Source organism: Lissotriton vulgaris, chromosome 10, assembly GCF_964263255.1.
Source record: "Lissotriton vulgaris chromosome 10, aLisVul1.2, whole genome shotgun sequence".
NCBI classification, from domain to species: Eukaryota; Metazoa; Chordata; class Amphibia; order Caudata; family Salamandridae; genus Lissotriton; species Lissotriton vulgaris.
This window is the reverse complement of record NC_141698.1, coordinates 573594558-573606643: the sequence shown is the minus strand read 5'-3', so window position 1 is coordinate 573606643 and position 12086 is coordinate 573594558. Positions and strand designations below refer to the sequence as shown.

Genomic DNA, 12086 nt, shown 5'->3' with positions numbered 1-12086 from the left:
AACATTACGATTGTGTGCTTTTAGATGTCAACATAATCACAATGAGACATGAGGGTAGTAAGTACCAAGATATGGCTAAAAATAACCAGACAATATACTTGATCTTTAAGGCTAACAATTCCTTTTTGTAGAAATGTTTGTTGCTCATGAAAGAAGCTATAGCAAAGTGAGCTTGCACATTTAGTTTGCATATATTGACCACTTTAATCAGCAAAAAGTATTCATTTTGAATGTTAACACACCACTCATCTAGTCAAACCGAAGAAAAGTATAGAGTCATGTTTGAAACTGACTAGGCTAGGAGGATGAAGAAATTTGGCAATAATGGTGTCTTCTTGCATGTTTGAGTCAGGTTTTCAGAATATTGTTTTAATAAGTTAAGAAAAATGGTGGTATTGTTCATTATATGTTATCATTGTTTATTATTGCTTAATTGTAGAAAATAGAAAAACAGGCAATTACCATGCCTCCTGCATAACTTAACAATGTACATTCACAAACTTTGGTGCACTTTTGCTCTGGGTTTCTATGCTGATTGCTTAATCTAAGCATCTTCCATGTTGTGGAGGATTAGTACCAACCTCGTTGAATGACAACTGGTACAGGAAGTTCAAACAAACCCCATGACCTTCATCTACTTCTTGTTTCTACAGACAGCAGTCATGTTCACCATTCACCACATCATCTGCAGAGGGTTGGAGGAAGGGAAGGGGAGAAGAATGGTGAGCTGCCTCCATTTTTCATTGCTGCCTGTGTTTATTTCTCCATCTACATGCTTAGATCACATATATTTGTTCTTTCCTACGCATCCACTCACAATAAAAGACAATGTAAAGTGAATAATTGAAAATAAATAATTGACTGATGCTTTTGATACCTAATCAATATATGAATGGTGTAAATGTTACATAGGAACCATAAGAGGTGTTCACATATAAGATACAATTCACATATTAACGGTATGAATAACACATCAATGTATGAATGGTATGAATATTAAACTTGGAACATAAGAGATGTTACCATATATAATATAATCAATGCATGAACTGTATGAATGATATTTCTGACACTTAATCAGTGTATGAATGGTATTAATGACACATATGAAACGTAAGACGTGTTACCATATATATATTATAACCAGTACATGAACGTACCGTTCATGTACTGGTATGGTATAATACTGGTATGGTATGAATGATAAACATTCAATGTAAAATTTGTATAAATGATGCCTATGAAACATAAGAGGTGTTACTATATATAATATCAATACATGAACAGTATGAATGATACACATAATACTTAATCAATGCATGAATAGTATTAAGGATTCATATGAAATGTAAGAGGTGTTACTATATATAATATAACCAATACATGAACGGTATAAATGATACTTTTAATAAACATTTAATGTATAAATATTATTAATGATGCATATGAAATACACATTTTGCTATCATATATAATATAATCAGTACATGAATGATGTGAATGACGTGCCCTTAATGAAAGTATGAATGGTATTAATGATAATTATGAAACATAAGCTTTGCTACCATATATAATAAGTCAATAAACCGTATGAATGATGAAACATAATCAGTATTTAAATGGTGTAAATGATACTTATGAAACATAAGTGGTGTAAAAATCTATAATGATATTTGCTCTGGTGGCATGTTAAAAATTCCTTGAAGCCAAAAATATGTGGTTAGTCAATGCCTTCAGGGTTGGACTGGCTTATTGGGCGATTGCAGTGCCAGTGGGCTGGTCTGAAAAGGAAATGATGGGCAGTTTTCTTACCCTTTTTTTTGTTGTTTTATTCTCTTTTGGTTCAGAAAAGGGGGTGGTGATGAACAGAGTGTCTGAATTAAGCAGACCACTATTACCCAGTCCAAAGATCAGGGATTGATCCATCACCGTTATTTATCTCACTGCACCATCCCAGCTCAGAACCTGGCTATATGCAAATCAGTCTGTCCCTGGCCCAGTGCATCATGGGAACAGGGCAGACTAAACTACCAAGCCAATTCTTCACTAGAAAGGAGACAAGCTACCGGGGACCGGTTTCTGGCATTTCAGCCGTCTTCGGCCCGGCGTGCTTGAATCCTGATGGTGCAGTGAGAAAGGGACTCATGTCTGAGTATACCCTGCCACACCTATAGTGGCCAAAAACGATTCAGAAAAGGGGGTGGTGATGATCATCACCACCCCCCTTTTCTGAATCATTTTTGTCTTTTACAGGATGCAGACAGTGCATGGAAGGAGCTTGGTTGACCTTTGGGGCTTGTGTGACTTACACTTACACTCATATAGGAAAGGCTGTAGTAGTTTATAGAGACATTTGAAGGGCAGTAGAGCGGATTATGTCATTAGTTATTTCACCAATAATGTTATAAATGATATCACTGAACATGTCATGAGTGAAGTAAAATGTGAGGACATAAGCAGTACATGGCGGCGATAAATTTATAGTTAGATCATATATATATATATTTTTTTTTAACTTCCTAAAAAGGATTTGCCGTATAAAGTTAGGAACAATCCTATGTGTTCCTTTTCATCATAAGGCATCATGATAATTAATGCAATGAATTCTTGAATTGTAATAACATCTAACTTAATGATTGTAATAAATAATGTTTTATTTGTCTCCTGTAAATATAACCAGCTTCATCTGTACTAGTAGTTACCACTGAAATAGTTCACTAAATATGTAAAATTAAAGACACTTTCATAATTTGCCGCTTTTCAACACAAGGTGCATGACCAATTTCTTGGATATTTTACAACACAGCTGCTCGAGGCATGACATTTTTATAGTGTGACCAAAACAATCTGCCACCGCATAAAAATGCATGCCTCAAATCGGGTTCACGTAAAGGATGCTTTACTTTGTATGCGCTGGTTTTCCCTAGGAAAACGAAAAGTTACTGAGGCACGCTTCAATATGTTTTAATTATGAGTACATAATCTGATATGATAAAATGTTGTATTGTACAAACAAGCAAAGTTTAATAATCCACCCAACTCCCCAAAAATCCTGAAGCAATCAGCCTATATTTATCATTTTGCCAACTCAAGAGCCTCTGTTAAGTCGGCTGAAAATAACGTCTGTGCAGCCAAGCTTGTTCTGGGATTCTATAACAAAGTAATATCAAATGTGAATAAATAACAATGCAATATTGTTGACTCCCTGCAAAATTGAAATACTTATAATATATATAAATAAATAGATTTTTGAAAGTGTAGACCCCATACCCAAAAACCAGAACTGAAAGATGGTGGTATAAAACCAGCTATCAGAGATTAGATTGGACAGCAAAATTAACCTGATATACCAGGTGATTAGAACTGGTACTGAAATTTAAGACTGGTAGGATTGGCTCAGACACTTGTAATGCTTAGATTACTGGTTCTACCTACTGTTTGCCTGCCTTCTATGAGTGGCAGAGATATGAAGGAGACAGCGACAATAGACCTGTTGATTTGCCGTGTTGGTCCTATTGCAAACATCAATCAACCAATCAATCAATCAGGGGCCTATAAAGTATGGCTACTCACCTGTGAGGGTCTCAAGGTGCTGGGGAGGGGTGGCAGCTGGTCCCTTTGAGTGGAGGATCATTCGAAGAAACAGGTCTGGAGGTACTTCTTGAATTGGGTCAGAAACGCGGATTGCCTGAAGTGAAGGGAGCGTGTTCCAGGTCTTGGCGGCGAGGTAGGAGAATGAACTTCTTCTGGTTCTGGTCTTGTGGATCTTGGGGACAGAGGCTAGGGAGAGTTGGGCAGAATGTTATTGTCTGGCAGATACGTGGAATACGGGACGGTTGTTCTGGTATACTGGTCCTTCGTCGTGGAGAGCTATGTAGGCATGTGTGAGGAGCTTGAAGGTTATTCTCTTGTTGACTGAGAGCCAGTGGAGTTGTCTGAGGTGTTGTGTGATGTGGCTTCAGCGGGAGATGTCAAGGCTGTGGTGTTTTGAAGGTTCTGTAGTTGCTTGAACTGTTTCTGGGTGATGCCGGCGTAACTGCATTGCCATAGTCGAGTCTGCTGGTGATGAGTGCGTGAGTGACCATTTTTCTGGATTCTAGTGGGTTCCATCTGAAAGTCTTTAGAAGCAGGTGAACCGTGTGGAAGCAAGCTGAGGACACTGCATTGATTTGGCACTTCATTGTGAGCGAGGAATCCAGTATGATGCAGAGGTTGGGTGCGTAATAGGTCGGGTGGGAGGGGGTCCTAGATCAGCTAGCCATCAAGAGCGTACCCAGGTTGAAGGGGCGGGTCCCAAGATGAGTACTGCGGCCTTGTGCGAGTTGAGCGTGAGGCACCTGTCTTTTATCCAGTTATCAACAGCCTTCATTCCACTGTGAAAGTTGGTTCTGGTGGTTGTGGGACCGTTGGTGAGCACAAGGATCATCTGTGTGCCATTGCCAAAGGAGATGATGTTGAGTCCATGGCTTCTGACAATGGTTGTGAGGGGGGCCATGTGTATATGAAAGAGGGTGGGGATCAGGCAGGAACCCTGGGGCACTCCGTGGCTGATCTCTGTAGGTATGAGAGGCACAGAGGTATTCTAACTCCATGAATCTGGCCAGTGAGGAAGGAGGTGATCCAGTCCAGTGCCTTGGCATGATGCCGGCATCATGGAGTCTCGTGATTAGGGTGCGGTGGGAGATGGTGTTGAAGGTAGCCACGAGGTCCAGTTGGATGAGGGCAGCGGTCTCTCCCTGGTCGAGGAGGGAGCAGATGTCGTTGGTGGCAGCGAGGAGTGTGGTCTTGGTGCTGTGGTTGCCTCAGAAGCCTGACTGAGAGGTGTCCGGGACATGGTTCACTTCTTTGAATGCAGAGAGCTGGGCGTTGATGGTCTTCTCAATGACCTTGGCTGGGAATGGGAGGTGGGAGATGGGTCTGAAGTTCTTGAGGTCTGTTGAGTCTGAGGACAGCTTCTTCAGTGGATAGTTAATCTTGCCCTGTTTCCAGTAGTCGGGGTAGGTGGTGTTTTCAATGGAGCAGTTGATGGTGCATCGAAGCTGGGGGTCAATGGCGATGGCTGCTCTGTGGAAGATGTGGTACAGGCAGTGATCCAACGGGGCTCCTGCGGGGATGCTCTTCTTGGCTTGAGTGTGTTTTCTGTTGTGAGCGGGGTCCAGAAGAGCACAGTGTGTTCGGTTGTGGCTTGGTTGCGTGCGGTGGTGTCAGGTGCAGTGGTAGGGTCTAGGGTGTTGAAGTTGTCATAGATTGGTCATAGATTTGTCTGATCTTGTGGTGGAAGATGGGGCAAGGTTAGTTGCAGAGGTTTTGGGAGGGCGGGACGTCAGTGGTCATGCTGTTGGGCCTGGCAAACTCCTTGACAATGGCAAAGAGTTGTTTGTAGTTGTGTGCGTTTGCACTGGTTCTGTCTTGGAGTGCTTTTTTATTGTGGTTTTGAGGAGGGGGTGGTGTGCGTTGACGGCAGATTTGAAGGTAGCGTGAGTTTCCTGCGTTGTGTTGCTCTTCCATTTCTTTTCAAGCCATCTGCAGGTGCGTCTGGACTCGTTGAGGGTGGGAGTGAACCCTGTAGATGACAGCTGTAAATGTAATTTCCCATCAATATGCATATCACCATTGGCTTAAACTCATATTTCAGTCTGGGCAATTATACACAATTAATACCCTCTGCAGAAGGAGTTATCCATTCGCCGCGTCTTGACAAAGACCCTGAGCAGAGGGTAGCAATCCTGAATAAACTGATCAAAAGGAGGCATTGCCAGCTTTGATAGATACTGCATACACAAGAACAACCTAATTGTGAAGCTGTTGAAGTCCATCACCTAGTCATACCACAAAAGGTTAGAAACACTACAGCTGCAATACAGATCAACCTACTGATACTGCTAACCTTCACTTCCATCTACCTGTGGTTAACATTGACATACATAAAGCAGTATAAAACATTGGACTCTCTACTGTGAGTTTGCACACTATGTCACCCCAGTTTGGACACAGACATTTCCAAATCAGTCTTGACCATGGTTTATTGAAGCCGAACAAAGTCGGATTTGGATATAGCTGGGTCTAATGGCATTGTGGTGGGGAACTCTGTGCAAATTCTTTTGTAATCAGTGTTTATTAACAGCATATGTTTATACAGTGGTTAAGCTAGGAAAAGATCTGGTCTTTCTCAGAGACATGTCTAAAACATACCTGCTGAACTGCATCTGTTTGTGGGGTTGGGGTGATAATCTCTGCCCACCTTGTTAAATGATCTACCTTGTTGCAGGCCATGCCATGATCCTCATAGAAGTTTTGTCTAAGCACTCCAATATCCCATATATTTAATTCTTAAATCTTTAAATGGGTATGCGATCCTATGCATCAAGGAACCACCAGTTACACATTAAGCTCCAGTCTCAACTCTCAAAGTGACATAGGCCAGTTTAAACCACAGTGCATTCATTTCTGCCAGTATCAAAGGTCTTTAGAAGCCCAATGGCCATCTCAGGGATGTGCTTTTATCATTCGTAATTTGTACTGAAGACAACTACATCGTCCACTGTAATTTCATGACCATGGTTTTAAAGTGATCTTCCTTACAACTGCTACCACCTTTCATCTGTTTGTTTCTGGGGCAGGGGATCACCATTGCACAATACTTCAAATATTTCCTATTTGTTTCCTCCCTCTCCTCTGGTAGGTTCTTATTTTTCAATGCAGGAAGCCTTTTCTTCTGAAATGTATATGTAGCAGGCACCCAATGTATGTGGATCATCTCAGTCCTAACAGAAACATCACAAAGTTCATATGTCTGCATGGTGTATTAAAGATTTCCTCTAACATAACTTAATGTAACAGTAGTAGTTGTTATAGAATTATTATAAAACACGTTTTTCCTGATTGAATTCCTTAAAACCCTGTAGAAGGGAAACAAGACAAAGGCTGAGAAGAAATGCTGGGATGTATTTTATTTTTCATAAATGTCAGGGGGTTGTTTTCATACCAATGGTCTAATTAGGGCAATTTTTAGGTGAGAGAAGTGTGATTTCCAAAGTGTTTCTTGACAGCATCTGCTGGCTTGTAAAAGGGGACATGAAGAGATAATGACACAACAGGAGTACTCATGACATAATGACTGATCGTCTTAATGGAGTAGTTCAGAGACGTTCTGTAAAATTAAGTCAACCGTTCTAAGATGCTACTAAATAGTGAACAGAACTGCACGTTTTACCACAAGATTATGTAATCTTGAAGCTGCTTGCTAACTTAACAATGGCTATATGAGCATCCTAAAAGGGGTGGATTTTACTTTTGGGCCACCCAATAAGCACTGCAATAATCCATGTAAATTTGCCATTGATAGAGCCAGAGAATCTCTAAATATTTCAGGAGGCTGAATAATAATCCGGAATCTGTACATATAGACATACTCACTCTTAATAGTGAACTCAATGAGGGAAAGAAAGTATATACTTTAATCTAAACATATTCCCATATTGGTTACTTTGGATTTCAGCACAAGAGACAACTCTCTTGTTGGAAAGGCACAACGGTCTGTGTATAATTAAAGTGCTAATAATGACAACATCCGATTTGAAAGCATTCAATTTGTGTCAATTATTTTTTATCCACATATCAGTTAGGAAAATGCAGATAACAATGGCCTAAATTTCAGAGAGACAGTGCAGCATGGAAAAATAAAGTGGATTGTCATGCAGGTGAGAATGGCAAAACACATTGTGCTTCATAGTTCAGTCTAAAATGACTGTCAGTAGATACCACATGATCAGAGGATTTGTGAATAGGCCAGGAAGGTCATGTATGGTTGCCTGAAACACAAAAACACCAAGGAGGATCTATTTTCAGAATTTTTATTGAGAAGCCTTTTATCAAACCTTGTGCAACCATTGATAAAGAGCTTTAATAAGATTGTAAAGGAAATTATAACGCCAAGGAACGATTTAGTAAGACTAGCATGCAGTTCCTAATCATCTTACTGCTACAGCATTATACCCCAAACTAGGCAATGAAGTTTCTGTTTCATGCATAGGCAGAAAGCAAGAGACCATAGGGCTCAAAATTCTGCATTCATTCAGTGACTGCTGGCTTTTCCATAATCTTTGTCTCATGATCAGATGTAAGTTAACCTAAACATCAGGCATTAATGACAAGAAAGGTTTTCCGCAACAGGTTTTAGGAATAGGAATTAATCCAGCCTTTAGATATTCTATCTCACATAAAAATACAAGGCACAGCAGGCCAGCTCATTTTCACTGTTTGGGAGAAAATGGGTTACTGGTTGAGAAGGGTGACACCCTACTCAAGAAGCAAACACAATCCTTGTCAGGGTGAGGCAAAAGCAAATTCCAAATTAACCTGAGCTTAACTCTCTGTTAGCTTGGCACACAGCAGTCAGGCTTACCTTAGAAGCAATGTTTAAAGTATTTATGCAGCACTTCAAACAGTGATAGTGAAAACAGAACATAAGAAAAATCCCACACCAATTTTGAAACATAGAGTAAACTCAGCAAAATAAATAAAGACCAACATGACAATAATCCAATCAGTAGAACTGAAGACATGCAATTTCAAAGGTTTCGTTGAAAATAGGCAAAAGAGGCCAAAGTGCAACTTGTGGCTGTCTGTTTATGCAGAACTGGGAGAATGCCACAATTTCAGGCCGACCATGATGGAGTGAGGGTAGGATACAGGGATCATGATAGTCCCATTGAAAATGAAAATGTACCTCTCAGTCCAACACAAAGGGTCTCATTCTAGGTGTGGGAGGCCGCGAGGAACAGAAAAGGGTAAAGAGCAGCCTTGGTGTCATCACTGTAGCTAATGTTCCTTTTGTCGTCATGAGTGGGCGAGCTGGAGCTTTGCTGTGGGACTCCCAGTGAGGGGTTGATTTTGCTGACCAAAGAGTCAGATTAACAGATCTTCACATTGGCGTGCTGTACGATTGACAAGGTTTAGGTTCCAACAGGCCTATTAGCTGTTGTCAAGAGCCAATAAACCTTAATTCAGCTTCTGATGCCACATCAAGGGTGCAGGACCTGAGGAGCTCCACTTAGGAGTCAAGGGGTTGCTCCAGATTGGTCTAGGTGCTGCTGCAGGTGGTTATGATCCTGTTATGCTCATGTGGCTCTGAATAGAAGGCTAGTAGGCTAGCCCTTGGAGTCACTTTGGGAGTCTTGAGGTCAGGTACAGATTCAAATTCCTCTGAAGTGGGCAAGACTATAGTCCAACAGGGCAGCAGTCCAGCAAAGTGGCAATCCTTTCCGCAGCACAGCTGTCCGTCCTGTAACTGTCTCCAAAAGTGCAGAGGAGTACTGAAGAATTGGTTTCTGAGGTCCAATATTCTTACCTGGAACTTCCTATGAAGTGGGAGAAGCTTTTGCAGGTTTCCATTTGAAGTGCACAAAATTCCTGCCTCCCCTGTCCTGGCTCCAAAATAACTATGGGGAATGCAACCCTTTGTGTGGAGACAGGACACATATTATTCAAGTGAAAGTGGGGCTGTTCCCAGCTCTGCCCTACCATCCTGCCAAAGAAGGGCCAAGCAGGCTCCCCAGTGTGTGTGGCTGTCTGTCTAGGAGGAATACACAAAGCCCACCTGTCACCCACACCCGATCATATGACCCAGAGACAGACTGTAGGACACCAAATGGCTAGGGTAAGAAAAAGCAAACTTTCTAAAAGTGGCATTTTCAAAATTGTAATTTTAAATCGGACTTACTCATAAGTTAGGATATTTGATTGAAATTCCAGAGACCAAACATGAAATGGTTACCTGGTCCCATTTGGAAATGACCCTTATAAAATGTGATGCGGTAACTCCAGTGTTATCTTATGGTAGAGGCAGGCATTGCAGTAGTGAAAAACGACTTTAAGAATGTTTCACTACCAGGACATGGAAGACTATATGTCTCACTTTTTGAATACACTGTAGCCTGCCCTCTGGGCTGTCCAGGGCCTACCCCATGGGGAATTACGTGTTTAAAAAGAAATGTTTGGGCCTGGAAAAAGGTTTATTTTGCCAGGTTGTAATGGGAGTTTAAGACTGCACACACAGGCTGTAATGGCACCCTGAGACACATTTAAAGTGCCATGTAAGTGGTGGAACAATCAGTGCTGCACGCCGACTAGTAGCATTTCGTTTAAAGGCCCTGGGTACTTGTATTTAACTACAGTACAGGTAGTTATAAGTTAATGAAAAATGCCAAGTGGATATAAGCCAATGTTACCATATTTGGAAGAGTAAGCATAAGCACTTTAGCGCGCCTTGGAATCCCAAGGCCAACAAAAACTAATTCAGTAAAACAATAGGGGGAGGAAGTCAAAAAGTCTGGGGATGACCCTGAGGAAAGGGCCAAGTCCAACTACCATGCTATCTATAACTCTGGGATGCCTGTGTCATTATTTTGTAGGCATTCCTTTACAAGGTTTCCTTCTACTTTTCAGGCTGCCGGGTCCTTAAAAATGGTGTCCTTTAGGCCCCAGATTTGATTTCTCATTGTTCTGCAATGTTGATACCTTCCCATCAGATTTGACATATCGCTGGGGCATGTTCTGGTAAGGAGATTCTCGCATAGATTTTGTGAGCTGAAGAATAGAGTATGCATTACGTTTTTACAATTGAGCTGGGTAAGCATGTTTGTTCCTTATTATGTTTCAATTCTTTTTACATATGTTAGATTGTATCATCTCACAATGAGATGAGTATGAATTTACGTAATTTGCTTTTGTGTAGGTATGCAAAATTTTGGCACATTTATGTGAAATTACGTGTATTTAAATTAAACGCTAATCGATAATTCCTTCCTATATACTAGCACAAAATATGTCTTTGCATCAATTTTGCTACAAGGACATTTTTAACAAAAGCACTGTGTACAACCGATGCTCACATTCTGTTGATTGTGCGCATTTTGTGGTAATCTTTTACAGTGAATGGGGTGTAATTATGCAAAATGGCTTAATAACATAGTTTAAGGAATTTTGCATAACTAGTGTAATGCAATTACACAAATGACTCTGGCATAAGTTAAATTCCATACAGGCGTACTGAAATTGTTTCATTACATTTGAAAATGTATCAGCATAAACAAATCATTTATATGTTATGTTATGCTAATGGGTATTCTCGAAGGGTGCCCTGTATGCAAGAGGAGGTAAAGAAATAGGTTGTTTGTTGGAACACCGTGTTCCACAACCATGACTACCCTAACAAAGAGTTCGCTACCACAACCTCATCTAAACCATAATTTTTTTAACCATGCATTCCTTTACCACGATTTTTCTTGGTAAAGATATGCATGGTTAATAAAAGGCATACCAACTACTACCCTGATCCCCCCAACACCCTACCCCCTAAAAATGAATCCCAACCACCCACCCCTAAAAACAAACACAATCCCGTGTAAACTAACCCCAACCCCCGACCCCTAAAAACTACCCCCAGACTCTGCACCCCATATAAACTAACCCCAACCCCTCCACCCTCTGAAAACATACCCTAAACCCCACACTCCTTAAAAACTAACCCAACTCCCCCGGAAAACGAACCCCAGATCCCACATCCCCTAGAAACTAACCACAAACCCCTCTTACCTGTTCATGTGCAATGCTCCTCCAAACTCCGCCCTTCCCAAACACTAGACCTAACCTCCCTTAACCAAGCACATGCATGGTTAGGGCTGAGTCATTGGTCAGGCAAGTCGTTGTTCGGCTTGCGTGACTCCGGAACTTGTTGTTCCGGAGTCATGGCAAAGGTTGCTTCCCAAAGAATCCACATTGCCTAGTAGACAGCTATATCAGGAATTACTAGAAAGGCAGAGAATGCTGGTGTTGTGCAGCCAGGTGGTTAAAGGATTACCTCTTGTCCAGATGGAATGGTTCTTTGTTGGTTGAAGTATCTTAGAAGAAAAGGCGCATACACCCAGACAAGAGGGTTAGTGCTGGAACCTCTATTGCAGGTTAAAGGGGGACGCTCTGTCTAAAGAGAGATGGCACATGCAGACGGACTTAAGGAGGATATGTTTGGCTACCAGAAGACAGTGACTTTTTTTGCAGAAGAGAAGAGATATAGGATCAGGCCAGCA

General features: G+C 41.2%; 1 protein-coding gene across 2 annotated transcripts in view; it reads left to right on the top strand.

Annotated features, from left to right (window-relative positions):
- SHISA9 (shisa family member 9) overlaps nucleotides 1-12086 on the top strand; it is a 1229487-nt gene that overhangs the window by 970035 nt on the left and 247366 nt on the right. Inside the window, exon 5 of one of the 2 annotated variants that reach the window (XM_086941422.1) lies at nucleotides 654-722. The exons of the other annotated variant lie outside the window; for it this stretch is intronic. Coding sequence (XP_086797548.1) covers nucleotides 654-722 — 69 coding nt within the window. The remainder of the gene's footprint in view (nucleotides 1-653; nucleotides 723-12086) is intronic. 2 annotated transcript variants of the gene reach the window in all.